This window comes from Callospermophilus lateralis, chromosome 15, assembly GCF_048772815.1.
Source record: "Callospermophilus lateralis isolate mCalLat2 chromosome 15, mCalLat2.hap1, whole genome shotgun sequence".
Lineage (NCBI taxonomy): Eukaryota > Metazoa > Chordata > Mammalia > Rodentia > Sciuridae > Callospermophilus > Callospermophilus lateralis.
This window is the reverse complement of record NC_135319.1, coordinates 86,774,164-86,798,697: the sequence shown is the minus strand read 5'-3', so window position 1 is coordinate 86,798,697 and position 24,534 is coordinate 86,774,164. Positions and strand designations below refer to the sequence as shown.

Below are 24,534 nucleotides of genomic sequence, written 5' to 3'. Positions count from 1 at the left end.
ATAAGCAGGTGCAGAGGCAGAGGAAGAGTGGACTTCTGGTCCTGCCTGTCACCACCCGTGACACCCCCTCTGTGCCACATGAAGAGTCAGGCCTCTGTCCTGGGCTCAGTAGACACATCTGTAAGATGGGATTGTGGGGCCAGGCCAGTTCTAGGCTTTGCCCAACTCTCATGCAGGATTCAGTTCTGCCTCAGCCCTTCTCCCCTGTTCAGTCCTCAGCAGAGATGGACGGTCTCATCACCATGGCCATGGGCCAGAGGGGGTCTTTCCTCTGTAGTGAGAGGCACACAGGGCTCAGGACCCAGGTGGCTAGATTCCATGGGGTGGGGGCTTTGGCATGTTGGAAGGCCCCTGACTGTTTGTGGGGCATTGGCCCTAACTCTTCTTAGCACCCTCAAGCGATACTGATGGCTTCTTGAATTGTCTCCCCTATCCTACGACCAGGAGGGGAGTTCCATGCCTGTCTCATTTCCCTCATCTGTACCAGCACCTGACACGAAGCAGGGTGCATATTAGACATCAAATGATGGTTCCCAGGTGGGTGAGGAATGGATGATGGACAGATGGCATACAGACAGAGGGACACAAGGGACACATGCCTCTGTGGCTCGGGACCAGTTCCCTTGGAGAGCTGACATAATTGGTGCCAGTCTAGACTCAGATGCTGCACTTGTCTTTTACGTTCTCTTTTTCATTGTGAGTAGATGCTCAGAGGCCTCCCGATGGACTGGTCTTTTCTGTATCCGAGGGTGTTATGACTTAAAAACCAGAGAGGGAGGGGAAAGGCCAGAACAGAAAGGAGACCATGTGCCTTGACTCGGATTTCCCCGAGGAGGTGACTTGGAGGTTGTCAGAGAAGCCTCTGCACCCTTCAGGAAAGCGAGCGAGCGTAGAATGCATTGATTGCCTTTCTTTCTCAATCTCCGAAGACAGTCCTAACAGACAGGAAAAAGCAAACCAGAAAACGGGATTGGCTCAGTGTCGGCAGGAGCCTTGTCCAAATGCCTGCCTTGGCCTTACCTCTGTCCTCCTGGGTGCATTCAGCTCTTTCATCCTTTGGTCACGTGGACAGTGATAACCGGGCTGGGGCCTGTTCACCAGCCAGCACTGAGTGAGTGCCAGCTGTGTGCAGACAGGGGAGGGCAGGGACAGATGGTCTTTCAGAGACAGATGCGAGGCTGAGGCCCCTGAGGTTCTGGTGGTCTTCCCTTGCTGGGTCCTAGAGTGTACCTGCGACCAGCCACCGGGGAGTCAGGAAGACAGACGAACTGTGCCCAACTCCCTGTAGAGGGTTGGCGTCCCCAGACTATTCCTTGCTCCCTGATGTGTCTTAGAGACTTTCCAAATGCCACAGAGCTGTGCGCTGCCAGCGGCTAAACACTGTGAAATGCAGGCTCTGGGTGCTAGTGATGGTTGTATTTCTGTTCACCCTGGGAGACGGGCTGGGGGCGGAGGACGCTCAGTGTTCTGTGGATGGCCTGAGTCTCCAGACAGAGGTCCTTGGGGTGGGGGCGGGAGCCATGTGGTGGGGGGAGCGCTGGCCCTCCTCTCCCTGGAGTCCATCTGCTGGCCATGGCTGACCGGCTCATCTGTCATGGCTATTGAAGAGGGAGGCAGGCGAGCCTGGCTGGGCCTCTGGCTCACTCGCAGTGGGAGCCGGCACCCCACCCCAGCCGGCAGCTGCTCAGTTGCGGGGCTTTCTGTTTCCAGGGGAGGCCAGCGCCTCCACCATGTGGGATAACAATGCCTGGACCTTCTTCTACGACAACAGCACCGACGGGGAGCCGCCATTCCTGACCCAGGACTTCATTCACGCCTTTCAGCCACAGGCCAAGCTGATTGTCATGCTCAGGGACCCCGTGGAGAGGTGAGCATTGGGGTGAAGTGAAAAGGCACTTGGGAAAGCAGCGTTTCCCCAGCACAGACAAGACTGTGCTTCTTAAAAAAAATAAACAAGCTTGGCTTGCAATGCCACTGCTATTTCTTATGTAAATGTTATTCCCAGGGCGAGCCTCCTGCCTTTAAACAAACCGTAGATTGTTTTCTTAGCAGTTCTGACCCTGGTCTGTGGGCCTTGGCCCCTGACACTTTGACCTGGGACATGGGGTGCTTTCTGCTGTCAGGGCTTGGGCACAGCGTGGGACCAGGGATACTGGTGTCCTCTGTGTGGTCTTACTTCTTCTGATTCCGCTGATGCCCTTTTCCTTGATAGCCCTGGCTGTGAGCTCTCCAGCTGTCCTTGACACCAAAAGGAAGAAAAATGATGAGCAGACCAGCTTTGCCTGTGCAGTCAGGGGTCGGCCACTGGGACGAGGCAGAGCCCACTCCATAGTGGACAGACTGTCCAGGGATGGTCTGGCTGCTGCTGGGAGGCCTGGACCTTAGTGTTTAGTCCAGCGTTCCCTTTAAATGCCACCACCTCAGGCACAAGGTGGGCCTCCGGGGTGCCCTCCTGGGATGCCAGTCTACATCAGGCTTTTCAGCGTTTCTGGCTTTGAGAGTGAGTCCATCTTGGGGCCATCTACACTTTGATCCCTTTTCTTCTCCTTACAGCCACATCGTCCAGGCCTATTATTTCCAAATGGGGAGAACCTGCCAGATGTTTGGAGATGGGGTCACAGCCCTTCATGTCTTGTTTTCCTTTGGGCCAACTACATTTTGTTATGGGTTGAGTCGGACTCCCCAAAAGGCATTCTGAAGTCCCCAGCCCCAGTGTTTACAGCTGTGGCCTTATTTGGAAATAAGGTCTTTGCAGATGTACTTAAGATGAGGTCATACTGAACTGTGTTGGTGGGATGCTGTCCCTCCCTAAGGCACAGGGTGCATGCCAGGTAAGAGGTGGGAGTTTTGTAGCCTCAAGGCAGGGAATGCCAAGGATGGTTGGCAAGGCAGAGGCAGGGAGACAGGCGGGAGACAGGCGTGGCTGATTTTCCCTGGGAACCCCCAGGAGGAGCCAGCTGTGCCAACACCTGGCCCCAGACTCCAGCTCCCAGAGTGATGGAGGAGATTCCTGTTGTTAGGTGCCCCTGTGTGTGGCGATTTGGCTCAGTGGCCCTTGGAAACGCACACCTGAGTTCTCACATCCTGGCCCCGATTCTAACAGGAGTCATGTTTGTTGTGGAAAATACTAGAAAATACCTTGAAGCACTTTAAAGAAAAAACGGTCATTAAATCACCTCTAGTCCCCCACCAAGATAACTACCATTTAAATCCTGGTGTGTTCTCGCCCCGACTTCTTTCCTGTGCAGGCCACGTGGGTGCCACTGGAGGGCTTGCTCGAAAGTCCACCCTGCTGAGTGGACGTCCACATCCTCTAGACCTCCACATCCCTCCGGCGGAGTCTCAGAACACTTCTGAGTGGGCTGTCAGGGGAGAGCTGGGCTGTCCGTCCCTTGGCACTGGGCAGGAGGGAGCCTGCTGGGCCGTGCCACGGGGCGGTTCACTCTCTGCACACCTCCCAGCCTTGGGAGCACATCTGCCCAGATCTGGGATGGCCATGTCCCACCTGCTAGTTCCCACACTGCCGAGGCAGGAACTTGGCTCCTCTCCTCAGGGGGCAGGCTGGCCTCCCCGGCCCAGAACGGTTGACAAGCGGTGGTGCTGTCCTGCAGTCGGGCTGCCTGACCACGGGCCTTCAGAGGACGGGTCCCGAGGTGTTTTCACAGCTGCTCCTTCTCTGGCCCCCATGCAGCCCAGCCCCCTGCTCAAGTTCACAGGGTGGGACGTTCTCAGGCCTGTGCCTCTGCTCACCACGTGTCTTCCTGCCACTTCTCCTGGTTCCTTCTGAGGACCGTCAGACTGCCCAGCCTCGTGGCCCCAGAGTGAGAGCAGCAGGCGTGGGTAGCTCTCTGGATAGTTGGTCTGGCCTGGCCTGAGTGTGTGCCATCCCTGCTCTGGCCTGGGGAGATTGGCGCTCCTGGGCTGGGCTGGCCCTGCAGATAGGCATGACCAGGGCTTGTCGTGGTCCTGCAGACTCAACAGGAGCTAGAGGGGACAGAGGGAGCAACCCTGAGTGGCGAGGGCCATGGAGCTGGCAGAGCCAAGGTCAGGCTGGGCTTCAAGGCTGGGCAAGGGCTTGTTATGGGAACAGGAAGGAAGGTGGGCCACGGGGAAGCCAGGGGGGAAGTGGGCACACGGTGAGTCTTGGGCAGGGAGGGCAGCCATGCTGTCCAGGCTCAGCAGGAGCAGGACCTGACCGACTCGCTCCCAGCCCCGGCTCCAAGTCGGCCTCTGGAGGAGGCTCGGGCCCACGCTGTCCTTCCAGAAGCCGTAAAAAAACCCACCACCACCACCACCAACAACAACAAACACCCTGTTCTAGGAACGGGAGGCAGAGGCTTCTCACTCCTTAGTCCTCAACTTGACAGAAATACTCGGTCAGTTTAAGCACTTATCGAACCCTGCCTCATGCTGGGCGCTGTTGTGCTGGGTGCTGAGTATTGCATGGTGGTCCTGTGCCTGCCCCCTGGGAGCAGAGGAGTGGCATGGACTCTGGCATGGCCACTGTGACGGGGCCAAGGCCAGGAGGGCAGGCGGTGGGGCAGCAGTGATGCCCCGCGGTCCTTGCTGGCCCCCGTGTGAGGAACCCCTGCTCTTTGCTGGCTGTTAACTGGAGGCTGCTCCCAGGCCCTTGCCACCAGGCTTTCCAATGTGGCCATTGGCTTCATGAGAGAAGCAAGGAACAAGGTGGCCAGTCAGAAGTGGTGGTCATTTGCAACCTGATCACGGGTGTGACAGCCCATCCTGGTAGCTGTATCTCATTGGCCAGATGCAAGTCACTGTCCTGTCACACTTCCATGCCTCGGGGTCAGTCACCTCTCACCTGGCTCTCGGCATTCCCCACCCAATGCTTAGGACACTGGTGCAGGGCTTTGCAGCCCAGGGAAGAGTGACTTCCAGCCACAGCAGGACTGGACGTTCATGTGCATGTTTTCCCTGTGAGTTACCGACAGCAGCAGCTGCCTCTTGGATTCTTAAACATTTATAAAATGTGCAACAATAGGAATCTCTCCTTTGAGCCTGTGACCCAAGGGCTATCTGAAGTGGCTGGCCCTGTCCCCATCCCGGCCAGAAAGGATGATAAATATGAGTGCTTAGGTCACTCTTGAAGAAACAAACGCTCAGAGCCGAGTTCCCATTAGTCTAACTGGCTCCTGGGCCGTTGACCCACTTCAGTCATGCCGTGACCTTGTCCTTCTGCAATAGGAGATTCCTTGGGCTGCTGGATGGCAGTTGGATCTGTCCAGATTGTTCTTTTCCTTCTGCAAATCAGTTTGGTGGGGGAGGGGATTATGTCTAGTTTTAGAATTCCATTTAGCCTTTATTTCTATCATTGATCAAAGATAAGGGAGTTTGAAAATGTTGGACTTGGGAGCCAGGCTGAATCACATTTAAGTTTCTGGAGAAGAATATAAAGGGTAAGGCCTCCCCCACCCCCCCCACCCCGCCCCAGGAAAATAGAGGAATGATGGGAGGAAGTGGGTAGGATGGTTCATGTGGCAGAGGCCGGCCAAGAATTCTTGTTCCAAGCTTCTCTCCATAAGAGATTGCTGCAATTTAGAACTAAAAAAATGCATTCCTATGCTAAATTGGCTCACTTAATTAAAAAAGAAGCCACCAATTACAAGCAGATTTTCTTCTCTTAAATGGTAAAGACAGCTCTTTTCAAATGCACTCTCCTAGCCTCCTGCTTCTTCATTTGTGAGCTGGTGGTAGATTTTGCTTAGCTGAGGGGAGGGGTACAGCCCATACAATGTGAAGAAATGGCTGGGAGATGCTGCCCCCGCACCCCACCCCTGAACTCCGTGCATTCCTCTCCATTCCAGAGACCTTTGCATTCTAGAGACCCCCACCTGCTAGAGGGGTTATGGTGTCTACATTTTGCTTCTGCATGTAGTCTTAGCACAGTGCCCAGCAAGGGCCACCACAGGAATGACTGGTCTTCGCGTTCCGTGGTGATGGGTCCACCAGGAAGGAGAGCTCAGTTCCATTAGGAAGTAGAACTTGATTTCCACCCAGTCCCTCGAGCCTGGGAACCGGGTAGCTGTTTTTCTTGGTCTGCTTACAAACACTGATGTTTAGACAGCTCCCTGGACTGGTTAAATGACTAATCGACGTATGAGAAGACTCTAGGAAGGGAAGGTGGCGTTTAATGAAGTGCATCCGTTTATAGGCCATTGTTCTTGGGGACACAGTAATGACGGGCTAGTATTTAGACAGGAATCCCAGTTTCATTGATTTCACGGGGTCTGCAGAGAGCCGTAGGTGTGTGCTGGAGCAGCTTCTGATACAGAGAGCCTGCATGCGTGGGAGGTGTGCGGGGCGGGAGATGAGAGGGGCGTGTTGCCCGGCTGGCTGCGCTGGAACCCTGGCTCTCCTGCTCACTGGCTTTGTGGCCTGGGCAAGTTACTTGACCTCCCGAGCTTCACTTCCTCCTCAGTAAAATGGGAGGCATAGTTTTACCTTTAGGATTGAGAATGAGATGACTTAGTATATATAGTGATGTGTTTAAACAGTGCTGACCAATGGGAAATATTATATAATTATTAGCTACTGTTACGCATCAGTAGTAGTAACAATAATAACCACAGGATGCTCCCTGAGTCTCTGTTGAGCACCCTTGATGTGCCAGAGGCCTTAGGTACCTGGGCACTCCCATCCGTACCCACCACCTTCATGACGTCTGCGACAGTCAGGGGCAGGAGAGTCCTCTGTGAAATTAATGACCCAGCATCCATTTAGCTGGGCTGCGGCCTGGCTTTGCCTTTTGGACATGTCCTCATTTGGGCTGTGCCAGCAGGTGAGAGGGCGGTCACGATGTGCCCAGAGGTGAGGTGCCTGGGCTCAGTGGGGTTAAGTCACCTCCCCAGAATCGCACCGTTAATGTGCAGCGAGGCTGGATTCCATCACCCAGGCATTTCACCCTGGGCTGTGTTGGTGGCCGGGATGCACACTCTGATTCCACTGTTCCTGTGCCGGGGGCTTCTGGGGGTACTTTTGGGGTAGTCCCTATTAGCTGCATTGGGGACACAAGAAGCTGGGTGGGGCTCTGATGCAGTCACAATGGAGACCACAGTCAACCCTCGTGGCACTGTGGGGCTAGGATGGACTTCCGAGATGCCCCCGTTTGAGGCTTCTCCTCTCCATCAGCCACTGGACTGGGCTGCCTGGGACGCTCCCCACGTCTTTTCAGCTGAGGGCAGTTCCTGGGGGACTGGGCTGGGAGCCATCAGCAGGATGACCTTCCAGTTTTGCAAAGTTTGGTGGGCAGCAAAGACCCAGTCTTTGTGGTGCCTGACCAGGACGAGCCTCATCTGCTGGGCTCTGCATGGCAGGGAGCAAGACACCAGCCAGCCCCAGGACAAGAACCAGTATGGGCAGAAGGAAGCCGGGCGGACGGTGCCTCTGAGCTGCTCACACTTCTGACTTGCGGCGAGACCCTCTGGCTGTGCAGCCTGTGCCGAAGCCCTCCTCCAGCAGCTGGGCCTCTTTGGGCCTGGAAATGCCAAGTGAGTGTGCAGATGTGTCCTGGTAGAGGGAGCCGGCCCCCCGACACCTGTTGCCCTCACTCCGTGGCAGAGTTGCCGAGGACTCAAACGCAGGCTCTTCCCAGGGCTGCCGGTTAACTCCTGGTCCCTCCAGAGGAGGTTAGGAGGGCAGCCTGGGAGAGGAAGGTGGTGACAGGAGGCCCACGGACTCTGGGCCTCCCTCCCTGCCTCCCTCCAGTGCTCCCTCCCTGGGCCTCAGCCGCGGCCAGGCACCGTCTGGAAGGAGCGTGGCACTGTCTTAGCTGCTGCCCATTGAGTTCCTGGTGAGCTCGGGTGTTTTGCTGCTCAGAACTGCCTGTTTGGGTGTCACCAATACTCCTCTCTAGGGGCCCTAGAAGTGGCCTGAAGTCACTTTAATAGGGCTGAACTGTCCAGCTGCCAAGGGCCAGGGGGTGGCCTCAGTCCACAGAGCAGGGGTGATGGGTGGCGGCAGCCAGGCCGCAGAGACAGCTGGGGCCCTTGTGAGGAGGCCCTTCTCTGAAGACCACTCTGGGTGGGTGGCACCTGGCGAGGGGCCCTGCTTGGTTATTGGTGGGAGAGAAGCCACCACGCTGGAAGCCCCCCAGTGTCCAACACTGCTCCTTTGGGGATGTGTTTGCAAAGCCCTGGGCCACCCCGTGTCTTCCCACAGGAACTGTTTGGAAAGGGCGGTTCCCTGCGGGAAGGTGTGAGGCCCGCCACACAGGGATAGAGCCGCGCTGTTCCTCTACCTGAGAAGACACGGAGCTGGGAGAGGTGTTCCCACAGGCCAGGGCTGGGCAGGGGACTCTGGGCAGCAGGGAGAGTTGGGCGGCCTGGGGTGCCTGCAGTGCAGTGACCACAGCTTGGCTGGGAGGTCCCAGCCAGACTTGGGGTCCAGGGGAGATGCTAGTCCTCCGCGCACCCTAGTTTTCTCACCTGTAGAGACATCGTCAGGATCACAGGTGAAGCGTGAGGGCTGCTTTGCAACCCACAAGCTGCTTGGAGGTACAGGGATGCTTGGTACGGCCGGAGAGGTTCCGTCTCCACTGGATGTGATGGAAGGCAAGGTGCGGGAGGAGCCCAGCTGTGTGTAGGAGCCTTGGCTTGTGGGGAGAGAAGACGCTGCCGTGGCCCCAGTGGCCCGGGAGCACTGCACCAGTCTACATGTGTTTTAGGCCCAAACACGGATGTTCTTAGCTGGCAGAAAGTGAGCCTCAGCAGTGTCACCTGCGTGTTTGGCCCTCGGTGGCCATAGACATTTCTTCCCAGCGAGCTGGCTGACCAGTCCTACCTCACTGTGCCTTGTGATGAGATAGTCACGGCTTGCGATTCAGGGGGACAGAAGGCTCCCTTCCCAGCCATGTGAAAGGGCCTTTCTTCCTTGTAGAAAGGAATGTATAGTCATCATGGATGGCCCTGGCTCAGAGTCGCGAAGTTCTCAGTCGGTGGCCTGAAGGGGAAGAGTGTGGCCAGGTGTCTGGCTTCCGATCCTGGGATCACATTTATTTTGACCCTCGTGTTGCGCCAGACAATGGAGTGGGAGGAGGGGAGGTGGGGACACGAGCGGGTCAGAGCTCATGGGTGAGGAAATGTGGCCATCCCATGAGTGTCACTGAGAAGCCACAAGGGGGGTGCTCTGGGAACAGCGGGTGGCCAGCCCGGGAGGGCAGCAGCAGTTGCGGAGTCCTCTTCCAAGTGTGGTTCTTCAGGAAGCACGTGATGGAGCTGCAGGCCATGTCCCGGCTCAAGGCCACGGGGAGTCTGTGCTTTTCTGAGTTGAAGCGGGACCTTAGTGACTTTGTTACGGGCCTTCTGAGGTGGCCTGGGAAGACCACTGCCACTTGGCTGGGGGGACTGGACGGCGAGGGTTGCCCAGCTCCGTCATGCGCTGGGAGTCATGAGCTGCTGGCCCGGGGAGGGGGCGTGTGGTGTGTCCCAGCTCAGCAGGGTGTGCCCAGAGACACCGCAGGGCAGAGGCTGACTGCAGAGAGGTTTCACCAGCTCCGGTGACCTTGAGCTGGCCCTCAAAGCCTCCACGTAGAGGGAAGGCCCATCAGGACCCATCATCCATGGGGGCGAGAGCTGGAGTCCCTGAGCTGCACAGTCACCTGTGCCCGCCGGCCTGCCCAAGTGATGCAGGGTCGGCGGGGGACCCCTGGGAGGCCCCAGAACACCCACTGTTGGCTGCTGCCAGTTTTCCAGGTGCGCAGTGTGACATTCCACAGACACACTTGCCTTTCCTGACCGTGGCAACGGAGGTCCTCCCGTTCACACCGGATGCTTGTTGGCTGCGCCGTTACCCATTGTGATTGTTTATCAGCCTCCTGGGACTTTCTGAGTAGTTCTGTGAGAAAACTGACTTTGGCCTCCAAGTCATTGTGTACCTGAAGCAACAGAAGCAGCAAGTGAAACCCAAGAATCTCAGGCCCTGAGCTCTTCAGCCATGGAATTGCCTTCTCCCCTGAACAACGAGGGCCGAGGTCACGACCTACAGGTCAGGACTGGGGTCAGGCGGCCTGGGCTGCTCCTGGGCCATGTGAGCTCGGAGGGCTCCTGAACCTCACCAGGTGTCCGTCTCCTGTGGGAGATGGGCTGGCAGATCTTGGGGTGGCTGTGAGAACATGCGTGGTGCCCAGTGCCGGGCCTAGAGCATCATGTTGGGCCACTAGCGTCCACTTGGCTGGAAGCCCAGGGCTGCAGGCACTCAACCCCACAGCTGGACGGCTCTCAGCCCTGGAGTTGCTGGACACAGGACCCAGGGCATCCTGCATCCAGGAAAGTGCTTACCACTGAGCTGCCCCCTGAGCCCCTGGCTTTGCTTTAACGGTCATCACTAGCTGACCTATCGGCTCACAGCAGTGGTCCTTAAACATCACTGAGTGAGTTCAGCAGTGGCCTTTGGCACCCACCTAGATTTTCCATAGTGGGACCTTGAGGCGGGGGTCATTGCTGCCACTCCTTTGTCCCCATGGGGAGAGACATAGTTACCTTTAAAGGGAGCTTCTCCTCCCCAAGACCCTCTGGGCCCCAGGACCCCTGCACCACACAGGAATGGGCCAAGCCACACAGGCCTGAGCGCAGGCCCCTGCCACAGCTTCTAAAATAACCACAGCGCAGAAGGCTGGGGATGGGTTGGGGCTTATATTTGGAATCGCTGTTGGAAACAGTCCTGGCCAAGTGTCACACCATCTGTTCCGGTGGCTTGGGGAAGGAAAAGGGGTGGCTTGGCAGGAGGGGGCTGGGCAGTCCCCAAACTCTGGGCTGGACGTCAGCTCCACTGGGCCCCACCCTGCCCCAGAGCTCTCACCCCTCCAACCTCAGCTGCTGCTGCTACCGTCAAGGGCCACTGCCCTGCCTGGAGAAATTTTCCCTTTTATGAAACGGGTCTTTGTTCCTGAATCTTCTACCCACTGGTCAGTCCTTCAGGAGGACAGAGGGGGTCTCCTTCCTGCTGAGTCTCTGCTTCCCCAGGGGAATCCACTCTTTGTCCTTCACCATCTGGCCCCCAGCTCCACAGGGTCTTGCCTATACTTTTGGCTCCCTTCGTGCCTGTCACTTTGCTCCACCCTCCCATGTTCTCCTCACCTGTGTCTCTATTAATGCATCCCAAGGGTGCACGGGTGCTCCTGCCATGCCGTGGTGGTTCATCAGGAGCTTGAGTTGGCTGTACCCCAAAGTATTTTCCACATTGGTCTCTTTCCCCTAGTTTATCTTTGTGCGGTTGATTTTAAAGACTAAACTGTGGACGTGTGGATCTGTCTCTTTGTATTAATTGTTTGTGCCTGTGCCTGCTCCAGATTTTTGCCATCCTTCCCAACATTTTCTTTTTCTTTTTTTTTTTTTGGTGGGGAAGGGTATGTACTGGGGACTGAACTCGGGGGCACTCGACCACTGAGCCACATCCCAGACCTATTTAGTATTTTGTTTAGAAACAGGGTCTCACTGAGTTGCTTAGCGCCTCACTTCTGTTGAGGCTGGCTTTGAACTCACCCTCCTCCTGCCTCAGCCTCCCCAGCCTCTGGGATTACAGGTGCGCACCACTGCGCCTGGCTCTTTAGCCTAATTCTCCAGGAGGACCTAGAATGCTCCCTGAAGGAAGGGCCCTTTGCTATGCTTGCCTCCTTTTGAGTTCCTGGTGGGAAGTCTGGCCACTTGGCCAGAGTCCTCTGCACACCTGAGGCTGCTATTCCCAAGTCTTGGGTGGGAGAGTGCTGTCCAATCAACAATCCTTTGTTTCCCTTGAGATTGGGTTTGGAATCTATTCATTCCCTAGGGCTGTTTAATAAATCACCTCAACCTCGATGGCTTAAAATAATAGAAATATGTCCCCTCCCAGTTCAGGAGACTGGAGGTCTGAAATTAAGATGCATGCAGGGTTGGTTCCCTGGGGTGGCTCTGGGGAGCGTCTCCTCCAGGCCCCTTGCTGCCGGTGACTTCCAGTGGTCTCCATGTCCTGGCTCCTGGCTGCAGCGTGCTGTCTGCCTAGGTCCCCCATGGTGTTCCCTCTCTGTTTCACCCTGAACCCATATGATCTCATTTCAAGATCCTCAACTTAATTACACAAGCAAGGACCCTGTTTCCAAATAAGCTCACAAACCCAGGTACCCGGATTAGGACATGGACGAGTCTGTAGTTATATTGAACCTGCTACAGAATCTGGGTCCAGAGGGAGTGGCCATCTGTTATGGGGACTCGCGTCTGCTCGGGGTCTGCCGATGGGGCTGGACGCAGAGGACCCCGGCGTGGGCCCTAGCAGTGATGCCCAGGGACTCTCGAAGCCCAGCCCAGCTGTGGGTAGACCTGGAGGGGACTGAGGGCTTCTCACCCTGCCAAGGAGGTAGTGCCCTGCCTGGTCAGGGTTATGAGTTCACCTCAGCACACCCCAGGCAGATGAAAACCTACAGTCCCACCTGGGGGTGCACTTGCCTGGGATGCCTCCGGGGAATTGGATGCAATCAGAAGCTTTTTCATGAATTTATTTTGTGTCTAAAATTGAGGCCAGTTTACATACTCTTGTTTTATTTATGAGCCAAATGTCCACAAGAAATGTTATTACTACAAGGGGAAAACCTCTCAGTATGGAAACCTTGAGCCAGTGATTGCATTTTTGTGATGGGATTTAAGTGATGGAAATCTAGTTCCACCAAACCATTCGGGCAGCTCTGTGGCATCCTTGGTGAGAGCTCCAGGCTCAGGCTGGTACGTGGCGTTTCATTAAGGGTTTGAGAGGCGTCTGTGAACTTTCACTGACATCGTGGCTTGGGCTGTGCCCAGACCGAGGACTGATCGGGGTCTTTGCAAATCTGATTTTGGCTTCTGTCGGTCAGCCTGTAGGCTCTACCTGGGCCCCACCTGCAGGGTCCTGGGCAGGATTTCAGGGGTGTTGCGTGTCATGATTTTGAAGGACAGTAGCACAGCTGATGTGGCAGTGGACTGATCATGGGACAGTGCCTCTGGGATCTGGTGGGCCAGTCTTTTCACCAGTTCCTGAGTATGTTTAATGACTCATTTTGAGACAGATCCTATTGGGGTTCGGAACTGACCAGACTGGGATTCAACAAGAAGCCGCTAGGGTGTGCTTGGATTCTAGGCAACCTGTGGGCATCTGCCAAGCATCTCCAGGCCTCAAAGGGGCCTCCTCTGTGGACACTGGAGCGGGAGGAGCTCTCAGGGGATTCAGAGGTGAAAAAGACCTGCTCCTGCCCCCAAGAAGGACATGGCAGTGGGGGAGAAGTAAGGGCAGTGAGAAGGAGCCCTGTGGCCAGCCAGCGAGGCTTCTGCTTCTGCAGGGGTGTGTGAGTCCAGGTGGGAGTGGGGGAGAGGGGGCTGGCAGTGCAGCAGTTCACCCCCAGATACATGTGCATAGCGAGACTGGCGGGTGGCCTGCCCTGGGAAGAGGAGAGCCAGGACAGGGGCTGGGGCATAGAAAGCAGGGAGCTGAGGAGAGGGAAGCCCTGTGCGCAGCCCTGGTGCCACTCTGAGGCCAGTCAGCCACTTGTCCCAGGTAGGAGCCACAGTGGGGGCCAAAGGCATTAGGAAGAGCTGCCGGGCACTGGAAGACGTGTGCCAGAAGAGAGAAGGAATCGTGAAGGCCGGAGAGGGGCGTCCTGGCCCTCTCTGCAGCAGAGACAGCAAAAGACCAGGAAGCTCACAACCTGCAGTTCTTTTGGAGGCAGCTCCTCGGCTGTCTGCAGCAAGGGAGAGAGAGAGAGGCTCTACCAGGGCTTCTGCCAGGCTGGAAGTCTGTAGGGGAAGGGAGAAATGGGGTTCAACCTGGAATGCAGGCAGAAAAGGTAATTTTACAGCCAGAGAGTGGAGGGTGGAAAGTCACTAGGGAAACTTAAGGGAACGGGGTTCTGCCCCAAGTAGATGGTTGGAATCTTGCTGAAGACAGGCCAGGAGGTCAGACATCTGGGCAGCGAGGACCCTGATCATACGAAGAGGGTGATTCAGTTTGGGGGTTGGGAGATTCTGGCTAAAACAGCTCAGCAGTGCCCGAAAAACAAATCTCAGCAGCTTGGGTTTAAGGATCCAATCAGCTCTGTGAGTGGAATTCATGGATGGAGCAGCATTTGTTCTGGTAATAGCCAGGCTCCCGAGAAGCTGAACCCAGGGGTGGGTACGACAGGCAGAAGAGTGTCCAGCAGAAGTGGGAAGTGGGTCGGTTACTCCAAGGTCACTTTCTGTACTATGGTTAAAGCAGAGGGGACTCTGCTCAGGCTCAGGTTGACTGAACCCCTTTTGCTTTTGATTGGTCGCTGGGAGTCCACTCTGTTTTGGAAAACCAGCCTTTTCTAGCCCAGTTTGATCACCAGGCAGCTGGCTGGAGGACTGCATTCTGTTTTGGTCTTTGTTGAGCCTAGGGCAGAAGCTTAGCCCAAAACTTAGCCTCCCCTGTCTTTTCCTTCACAGAGGAGTTTTACTAAGATAGGGTGACCAGACAGAGATGGTGGCCAGAAGTTGAATCTGGTCAAGGAAGACCGCTAGCTCCGGTGGCCAGTGTGGGTGGGGGTGCGGGTGGAGTCCCGGAAAAGAGCAGAGCCTGGGTGGATACCCAGCCTGCAGGTGTTCCCCTGCTGTGTGCAAGCGCCTGGAAGTTGGGTTAAAAACAGGTTCCTGTGAACCTAGGAGCACACATTTAATACTTTTTAAAAACTGTTTGGAATGCCTTTGAGAAGAGCCAGGAGTTTCAGAGGGGCCTGTGATACTGCAAGCACCCTGTGTTCCTCCAAGAGGAGAGAGGATGAGAAGGAGCGTAACCATTTTCATGGTGTCTCTCTGCTACTGATCATTTCTGTAATGGGGTGTTGTAAAATCAGAGCCTTGGCCTGAGGGGGCTTGGGGTGGCAGGAAGCCTGCCTTGCAAATCCTGCTGGTGGTGGTTTGGGGCCAGCGCAGACCTGTCTGGTTGGGGAGGAGGGGTGGCACATGAGGGGTGGGGCGAGAAGGGAACCAGGGAGGGGCTCCTCTGCAAGGGAAGGCAGAGAAATGGTTGTTTCTTAATGAACAAAACCAGATAATGTAATTGCACATTGATTTTCTTTGTCACCCGCACGGCGTGATTTCACATGGGCGGATGGTGACATCATCCATTTATTGCATTCACAGGTTGTACTCTGACTATCTCTACTTTGCAAGTTCGAATAAATCTGCGGACGACTTCCATGAGAAAGTGACAGAAGCTCTGCAGCTGTTCGAAAATTGCATGCTGGATTACTCGCTGCGCGCCTGCGTCTATAACAACACCCTCAACAACGCCATGCCTGTGCGTACGCCCGGGCCCACCCCGTGCAGAGCGGCCACTTGGCTGTGGTTATGCGGGGCACACTGTGGAGGGGATTTTAGGACAGAAACCCAGAGAGAAGCATCTTAATGTGCAAATGCACTCGGCCATCTCTGAGCAGAGGCTGCTGCGGAGCCAATATCCTGGATGCAGAAGCTGGATGAACAATGAGGGCTCTCGCAGCAGGCTCCCTGCTTCCTCCTTGCCCATCACCCCCGTCACCTACAGTCCCCTCCCTGTGTGAGAGAACAGGATTGCCATTTAGGGAGGCCCTGAAAGCACAGGCAGCAATTACTCAGCAGAGAGGAGGCGCCAGCCCCAGAGTTTTGAAGGGCCTCTCTGCAGCACATGTTGTCCCTCTGGTTTCAGGATTCCCCGCCGGTGACTTTGACCGCCTTTGCAGGGTCTCCTCTTGGTCCTTGGTCTGTTCCCTACGCCATCCTGGAGGTCCCAGACTTCCTCCTGCACTAACAGTTGTTGGTGGTAAACTGGGCACCTTCCAGCTGGGGGACGGCTCTCCTTGCTGGGTCCCAGGAGGGAGTTTTCAGCAGGTGGCTTTCCCCGGTGAGGTCAGTCCACTGTCTGCCCAGAGTGTGGCTGGGCCAGCCTCTGCCTGACACGGCCATGTGGGGCACAGACTGCTGCGGAGGGCGGTGGCACTCACCGGAGAGGCTTCATGCCCTCTGCCTTGTCACCCAGGCTGCCTTATCCAAAGGTGGGGCACAGAGATAGCCAGCCTGAACCTCAGCTGCCTTCACAGGGGCTCTGTAATATGGCGAGAAGATGTGACTTGGTTCAGATGACCCCAGACCCAGAGGGCAGAGGTGGGCTTGGGAGCCAGGTGGTGTGTGGGTCCACTTCCTCTCCATTTTACAGATAGGCGTACTGAGGCTCACAGATGGTTTCCCTCCTGCCCAGAGCTAGCCTCACGTTAGTACTCAGCCCCAGGTCTGGTGGCCTTAGGAATTCAGGGTGGTCCCCCCTGCCTTGTGCTTTTAACTTCCATTTTATGTCTTGCTGGAGTGACAATTAAGCAGGCACCAGTGGTCAAAGGGACATTCGCAGGTGCAGAACAGTGGACAGGATGGATGTGGCTGTAGCAAGTCCTGGGTTCGTCTTCCCTTCTTCTCTGTCCCCGGAGAGTCCGCACACAGGAGGAGGAGCCCAGAACTTGGGAGGGGGGTCTGGCTCATCTTGGGGAAGCCTCACTTCTGGGATAGGAAGAGAAGTCCCCTCCTGCTGCAAATCCCAGCACATCTCCACAGGACAGGGGTAGATCTTTAGGACCTGTGGGGACCCTGTTACCTCTTAGTGACTTCACCGCCTCCCTGTGGCACCTCCTTCTCTGTCACCGCCACAGCCTACTCTCTTCTTCTAGATCCGCAGATTGGCTAGGGCTTCTGCCTTGGAGCAGGGCTCACAGGTGTGGTCCCTGTAAACTTGCCAGATGTGCAGACTCCGCCCCTCAGACCTCCTGAGTCAGAAATTTTGCAAGGGGACTTGATCCATGGAGCAGGCCTGCCCGCGGGTGTGTCCTACACCTGGACCCTGGACCCCTGGTGGCTGCTCCTCCCTGGGGTGCACTTCCCCTACCTGCTGAGGCTTCTTGCCCTTCAGGTGTTTCGCCAACCTGACTTCCTGTTCTTTCTCCACCTGGTAATTTTTCTCCATAGCCTGTAGTACCATTGGCGATTTCGAATGTTAGTCCTTGGTCAGGTTAGCTGTGTTCCTCGCACTACACTGGAGCCCCACAAGGCCACGGCTGTCTGTGAAGCAGCATCCAGTCTCCATGCCTGCAGCAGGGCCCTGGCACATGGTGTGAACTTGCTACCTATACACCAGCTGAAGAAATGAATGAATGAATGTGCAGGGAGTTTGGGAGAATCGTGGGGAGGATGTGCGAGATCCCATCTGAATTGTAGTGGGGGACACAGAACTCAGTGCATCTGGGCCGAAGCTGGGTGGGTCTGGCCAGCCTCCTGCCATGCTATGCTCCTGGGGCTCCCTGTGGTAGAACAAGCCCCATGCATGAGGTATTGCTCTTCGACGTGGCTCTGGTGGGTGCTGACCACTGACCTTGTTCTCCCTCTGGTTCTCTGACTTTCTGACATGGGGTCAGTCAGCCCCCTAACTTCAGGGCTTCTCTCAGCTCTGGTGTTTTCCACTTTAAATGCACTGTGCCCTTGCCCCGGGGCCCTCTCTGTGTGCTTTAGACTTGAACCCTACATGGGCAAAGCTGGAACTCTGAGTGGGGCTGTCTCTGGTGTCCTTGTGCTTCCCAGTCATAGTGGTGATGCTATGGGAACAGAAATGTCCCCAGGGTGCCTAGAACCCTCCCTGGCCGTAAGTGGACAGGGCTGGAGTGGGAGAAGAGGGGTGCTGGGCTGGGCAGATGGGGAGCTTGTCCCTTGGGGAGCAGCTGAGTGCCCAGGAAGCCTGCATGCTCCCCTGCCTGGACAGCCCTGTCCATCAGGAGGGCCCCACTGCAGGACTCGGCCCCAGGACTCTGGCCCCCTGAGGACACTGGAGGGACTCTGACCAGATGTGCACAAACCTTCAGAGAATATTCTGTCACTGTGGCCAGGTGCAGGGACAGGCTACGGCTATTCTTAAAGGGGCAGCATCCTGCACAAACACTTGACCACTTTCCTTCCAGAAGGTTCTCTAGTTGCAAAGCCAGGCTCTCTGGAAGCGATAAACCTCATTAGTCTGTTCTCCCCCCAGGGGGAGGCCTGCGAGATACCAGGGAGAGAGGCTTGAAAAGCTCCGAGAGGCCTGCTCCTTCGCCTTGGAGGCCACACGGTCTCGTTTCTGAGGCTGGCGCAGGCTCGTTCCTCGCAGCTCCGGCCCAGCTTGAGGTCTTTTTTATGAGCTGGTGTATAGGGAGCGAGGAATTGTGGGCCGGAGGCAGCTAATGAATTTTGGAGACAACACTCTGTTCCCTCTAATTGCTTTCCTTCCTCCCCATCTTCCTGCATCGTTAGAAAAATAATGAAATGGAAAAAGAATAGCAAGATATGAAACTGGATAGCATCTGCACATATTTTTCAAATGTTTCTTCATCTGATTGTTAACTGAGCTCAGCAGCTCTGCAAGGACCATATTGGGCACGGACACAGGTCTTGCAGAGGAAGGCTTGATGGCCTCCTAAGCCACTGACCCCACACTCAAGCAGTTCAGGGTCAAGGGCAAGAAGCCTAAGTGAGCCTTAAGCTCTAGGAGGAGCCAGTGCTGGGAGGTGCTCCAGGTGGAAGGGTGAGCCAGAAGGTCAAACTGGACAAGAACCTCTGTGTGGAGGGCTCTGGGGGTCTGGTCGGGGCTGGTGGTGGCCAGCTCACTGCTCGTCCAGCACATGCTGGTGGCCAGGCAAGGGGTGGGTGTGTAGGCCCGGTCAGGAGCTGTGTGTGTATCAGGAGGGCAGCAACGGGCATGGACAAAGGGAGAGGGGTGTAGACAGGGAGGTGGGGAGGAGGCTGCCCTCACTGCCCTCGCTTTGATGCCACTGCAAGTTCTGGAGAAGATCCCCAAACCACCAAGTTCACTAATGTTCTAGAAAAGCTCACAGGGCACACTGAAGGTGGCCATCTCTGTGGTCACGATTTATTTCAGGGAAAAGGTGCAGATTGAAGTCAACCAAGGGAAGAAGGGCATGGGCAGGGCCAGGGGCTCCAGTGCAGAGCCCTGTCCTCTTCTCTCTTCTGGGAGCCGGGGGCAGTGCTCCTGCCCCCCAGCCATGATGGATGCGTGATGGCACTTGTGGACTATTGTCACACCAAGCCTTGGTGCCCCGAGTTCTTACTGGGACTCTCTTACTCACTGCCTTGTGACTGTTGGTCTCCAGTCCCACCAGAGGTCAAGAGTGACACCTACCTGTAGCCCAGCGTCCCATCGTTGGTCACTTTGTTAGCCTGTCCATGGCAAAACTCCGGCAAACCAAGATACTCCTGGTGGGCAGCGCATTCCAGGGCCTGAGATCACCTCCTGGCAGCCAAGGGCAGAGGCCAGACCTTTCTCTGGGTTAACTCTTGACTGCACAGCTGCAGTTGGGCACAAGGGAAAGGAACAGAAGGATGAGGACCAGGAAGTGAGTAGGTGGACTGGAGAAGGGCCTGGGGCCTGTGGGCTTCTTTCTGCACCAGTCACGTCCACATGTGCTCAGCTCTTGACCCTATGGTGCCTGGGTTGTCTGAGAGCATCTGCCGTGGACTTCCACAGCCTTTTGTATGCTGGTCATTGAGGTTGCTCAGGGAGCAGGGAGAGGGCTGGGATGTCATGCAGAGAGCACATGCTTCCTTGGTTGCTGCAGCCTTGACCTCTTCCCCACACCCGGTGCTCACCAGCCACGTGGAGACATGGCGCTCCTGTGGGGGCTGTGGTGAGGATTCAGTGCAGCCAGAGTGTAGAAATTCTCTGTCCACATAGTACAGACTCTTTGTGGAAATGCTAGGGCACGTTGTGTTCAGATACCTCTGTTGAAGGCGACTGTTGGCCTGGCTAACTCTCCCGGGTTGCTTTATTATGAAGGCCGTAATGCTTTTGGAAAAGTGCCTTAGGGAGCCAGGAACATGCCTCCTGAAATAATGCCCTCCTGCTCTGTCCTAGGTGAGGCTCCAAGTCGGGCTGTATGCCGTGTACCTTCTGGACTGGCTCACTGTTTTTCATAAGGATCAGTTTCTCATTCTGCGCCTGGAAGACCACGCATCCAATGTCAAGTACACCATGCACAGGGTCTTTCAGTTCCTGAACCTGGGTATGTGACATGGCTCTGACTGATGGGGCCCAGTGGGAGCCCCATGGAGGCTGGCTCTTGGGGAACTCTCTGGGTCAAGCACAGTCACAGCAAGCCGGGCAGGGACCGGCTAGCTGGGAAGCCCAGGGATTTCCAAAGAGGCCAGGTCAGTGCCTGTTTATTGAGCACCAGCCACTTGGGCACTGTGCCTGGCATGGTGAGGGAGTCTCTGGGGTGGAGGAGGGGGCCTTCCAGCAGAAGGAGAGGACGAGGCCACTGCTGTACTCATTGAGTAACGGGTGGCGTGACATGGGGGGAGGTTACTATTGTCACGGAGGTGTGTGCTGACGACTGGGGACCCCAGCTGCTGAAGGATTGTAGAAGCTTCGTGGGAAGAAAGAGGGTGTGTGGTCGGAGCTTTGAAGGGCCAACAGGGCAATGTTGGTGGCTGGAATATCCCTGCAGAAGGCATGGGGTGTGGAGGAGGGAACTGGCCCTTGCACCGTCTCAGAGTCGCTGGGGATCCCTGGAGCCAGAGTTGGTGACTGTTGGCCACTGGCCGCAGCTCTGGGAGGGTGAGCCTACCCTGAGCTCGAGGTCACCAGCCCAAGTCCCCAGGGCACTTTGGGCCCCAGGCCACACTGCTTCCCATGGCGATGGCTGGCAGGGACACACCCAGGTGGGGTATGCTGTCCATGGGGAGGTGTCATCCAAAGATAGGGGCCAAAGCTGAGGCAGGGTCAGAACGGGCCGACTCCTTCCCCGAGGCCCTGCAGCCCTGTCTAAGGACGTTGCCTGGGAATTTTGTTAATTGAATATTTCTTAGAATAAATCTGCCTCACTGGGTCGTTGGATTTTCTTTCTCCTTTTGGGAGAGCTGGGAATGTGTTGGAGTGTGGTCACTTTTCTCTCTAAGGCCTAGAACCAGTTATTCATTTTTAAAAATTTGGCCACCTGAAGACTCCCTCACCTTAATGAGCTTGTGTCTTGTCCTTAGGAGGGACAGTAAGGCCCACTTTTTATCTTGCATAACCTTAGGGCACTGGGACCTTGTCCAGATCCCAAGAGCCCGGGCTCCAGAGGCCTGACCAATGACGGGTGGCTGTATCCCCATCCTGTGTCCCCATGCCTGGGCCCACATGGCAGCCTCAGCTGGCAGCCCTGCCAGCTCGTCACAGGTGTCTCCTCACTGATGTACTTGCTGTGGGTGGAGGTGCAGCTAGCGGGGACTCTGGGCACAGGTGGCCTGCACCCCCACCATGGCCACCTCACAGCCAGACACACAGGTGAAAAGGGGCCCCTTGGCATGAGGAGCCCACGTGGAAATGTCCTGCTAGCCAGCAGGACACTAAGCCCCTGGACTGTGCCTGGCAGGGTTCGCAGTGCTCAGAACAGGCTGCTGCCGGGGACAGCAGCCCTTTAAGCAGAACTGGAGACAAGTCCCCGAGGTGTGCCTGTCCTGAAGCACCAGTGGGACTCCCCGAGGGTGGCCTCACACACCGCCCAGAATTCCTTTGCTGTTTCTTAATGGTATTTCCACCTCCCTCCCCCATCTCCTCCAAATGGATCCAGCCAAGGAATTTGAAGCCCCAAACACATTCCTCTTGAAGGAAATCCCTTTCTCGGCACAGAGCAGAGCTGGGATTTTTGCTCAGTCCCCTTTGCCGCTTGCCCTGCCTCTGGCCTCAGGGGATTCTTTGCCTTTCGTTCCAGGGCCCCTAAGTGAGAAGCAAGAGGCCTTGATGACCAAGAGCCCTGCGTCCAATGCACGGCGTCCAGAGGACCGGAACCTGGGGCCCATGTGGCCGGTCACACAGAAGATCTTGCAGGACTTCTATGGGCCTTTCAATGCTCGGCTGGTGCAGATCCTCGCCGATGAAGCGTTTGCGTGGAAGACACAGTGAGACCTTAGTCCTGGCTGTAGGCACGGGGCTCAGTGACCCTGTCATTGCCATGACTTGAACCGTCTCCCTCGGTGGGGAACTGTTTTACGCACAGTGTGGAGAAAACCGGGAGACTCCATCTTCTTTTCCTCCCCAGGCACCTGTTAGTTAGAACCATTCCAGAATTTCCCGTGAAGTTCAGTAGCTCAGCCCTTGACCCCACAGAGCCCCTCGGGAGGCCACTGGAAGCTGCAGGTGGGCAGGAATTGAGTTCTGCTCTGTGAGCACCCGGAGCCCTGGGGAGGGACGGGCTTGCAGTGCAGAGAGGAGGCCTGGGGAGGCCACAGCCCAACTCTGCTCAGCCACCTCCAGGACAGCCTGAGTCCAGGGTTTGACAGTCCTGGGATCCTGTGAAGCACCAGCGCTCTCGCCTTGGACTGGCCGGAACATACACTTCTCATGCTCCCGGGCGGTTTTGCAATTCTCTTGATTGGATGGCTCACCCCATCTGGGTGGAGTACGGAACCTCTTTTGAGAATGGAATCTCTTTTTCTTTTCTTCTTACTCCCAAGTCAGCTCTCCAGTGACATCAGAAATAAACCCTGTTCACAGTTTCCAAGAGAAAAGAATTGTTTTTGGCAGCTGTTCATCTCCAGCCTCGCGTTCTGCCCTTGTAGACTTCACGTTTAACTAGAAAATGGATGCGTTAACAAACCACTTCCTGCACTGGACTAGCCCTAGCTCTCCCTCCTGCCTCTTTAGATGTTTTCTCAAGAAATTCCATTTATATTTAGAAGGGGAATTTTTGCTGAATGCCGGAATCCTGCATCCTCAAGGAGCTGAACCCTCTGTGGAGTCTCAGTGACTGAAGTCCTGAGGCATGCAGGGCCTCAGAGAACTGAAGGGGCTGAAGTGCTGGGTCCTTGCTGGCTGCAGGCTCTGCCCCTCGCGGAACGTCTCTGGAACGAGTTCATTATCCGAGTTCTCCAGCTCCTCTCTCATTAAGGAGCTGCAAGATTCTGGTATCCTGATTCAGAAACAATGCACAGGCTAAACTTGGGCTTAATGTAGTATGCTGGAATTTGGAATGAGATTGCTAGGAGCAATGTTCTTAATGGAATTTTCCAGTACTCTAGGCAGCTTTGGTTTACAATGGATGGGCTGAAGGTCTTGTCACTTCTTGGAAGTCACGGGGAAAAGAATGCTTGGGCCTGCTTGGCATTCAGCCCAAGGTGGGACAAGGAAGCTTTGCACTCCTGTGGTCAAGGTCAGCTTCCTGTGAACCTGTGTTCTCGGATTGAGGTCCCATCTTCTGAGTCAGAAAGTGCAAACACTACATACCCAACTGGCGCTCGTGCGTGAAACAACTGGGCTTTGGTGGCACCAGGATGTGCACTTGCTCAGCTATCTGACCCTATTGCTATCGTCTTCCTGCCGCTGCAAAAGGGATGCTGAGCTCATTGTCCTGCGCGCCCATTGCCTGGGGTGCGGCTTGCTCTGAGCACTGCTGTGGCTGGGGCTGTTTCTGCCACTGAAGGCGCTGTGTGTCCTGATCACTACTTGCAGGGACAATCCCCACTTTTCTCTTGCAGAAGGTCTTCACAGCAGCCGCCAGAGGGGAAGTCTGGCCTGAGCACAGGATGCTTTAGGGAGATATCACTCCGGAGTGTGTGTGTGTATTTATTTGGAATATAGAGTGTGTGCGCGTGTGTGTGGGCGCATTTGCTGAGTGGGTTCCCTTCAGTCCTGTTGCTGACGAGGCCTCCTCTCTGGACACAATGCCTTTACAGATTAATTTCTCTGCCAATTAACTTGTCATTTCCAATACATATTTTGCTATTCAACGTCAGCCATGATTTCAACAAGGGGTTTTTCTTATGCACTCCTATGCATGTGAATAACATGTCGTGTAACTCTGCTTCTTACAGAAGTATTACGAAGGTATTATTTCCAATATTATTTGGTTCATTACCGATCTCTTTTGTATATGCAGGCCCCCTCTCTGTGCCGCCCAGTGCCATCCAGACACGGTTTTTCCCTCCAGGCCTTTCTCCAGGGGCCACACTGTTGCCTTTGCTCTCTCTCCGTCGAGGCCTGGCTCCTGTTGACAGCACAGATCCCATCCTTGGGCGGTGGCTTTCTAGCCCATCACCCCAGACCAAAGCGAAATGGAAGGTTCCTCACGACCTGGTACTGAAGACACTGCACACGGGTGTGCCCACCGCAGCCCCTAGTTGTGTGAGGTGTCGCGTGAATCACGGTGGTGTTGTGCTTCTATTAATATTTAACATAATTAAAGATGGACCCTTGTGACTGGTGCCTACAGGGTGTGTGTCCTCCCCGTCTCCAGCACGCCGTCTGTTCTTTCCACCGTGTCCTGTGTGGGTGAGCAAGTGGTGGACAAGGTTGGCATCTCACTGGCCGGAGGTGCTGCTCACTGTGGGAAGGGGCTTATGGAGGGCGGCTAGTGAGAGGTGGCCATGGCCACACCCAGGATCAGAAGAAAGCTCAGGGGCAGAGACCAGGACTCGGGTGTTTCCAGGGCCTTCTGCCAGGGTCCAGCTGTCGGTAAGTCAGGGTAGAGGTGGGCCCTGTCCAGGGTGGGCCTCCATTGTCTTCCTACTTTGGAAT

General features: G+C 55.7%; 1 protein-coding gene across 3 annotated transcripts in view; it reads left to right on the top strand.

Moving 5' to 3' along the window:
* Positions 1 to 24,216, top strand: part of Chst15 (carbohydrate sulfotransferase 15) — a 71,404-nt gene extending 47,188 nt beyond the window's left edge. For all 3 annotated transcript variants that reach the window (XM_077105432.1, XM_077105431.1, XM_077105433.1), the window contains exons 5-8: positions 1,711 to 1,867; positions 15,117 to 15,273; positions 19,894 to 20,041; positions 21,734 to 24,216. In XM_077105432.1, coding sequence (XP_076961547.1) covers positions 1,711 to 1,867; positions 15,117 to 15,273; positions 19,894 to 20,041; positions 21,734 to 21,924 — 653 coding nt within the window. In that variant the 3' untranslated portion in view covers positions 21,925 to 24,216. The remainder of the gene's footprint in view (positions 1 to 1,710; positions 1,868 to 15,116; positions 15,274 to 19,893; positions 20,042 to 21,733) is intronic.
* The last annotated feature ends 318 nt before the right edge of the window (positions 24,217 to 24,534 follow it).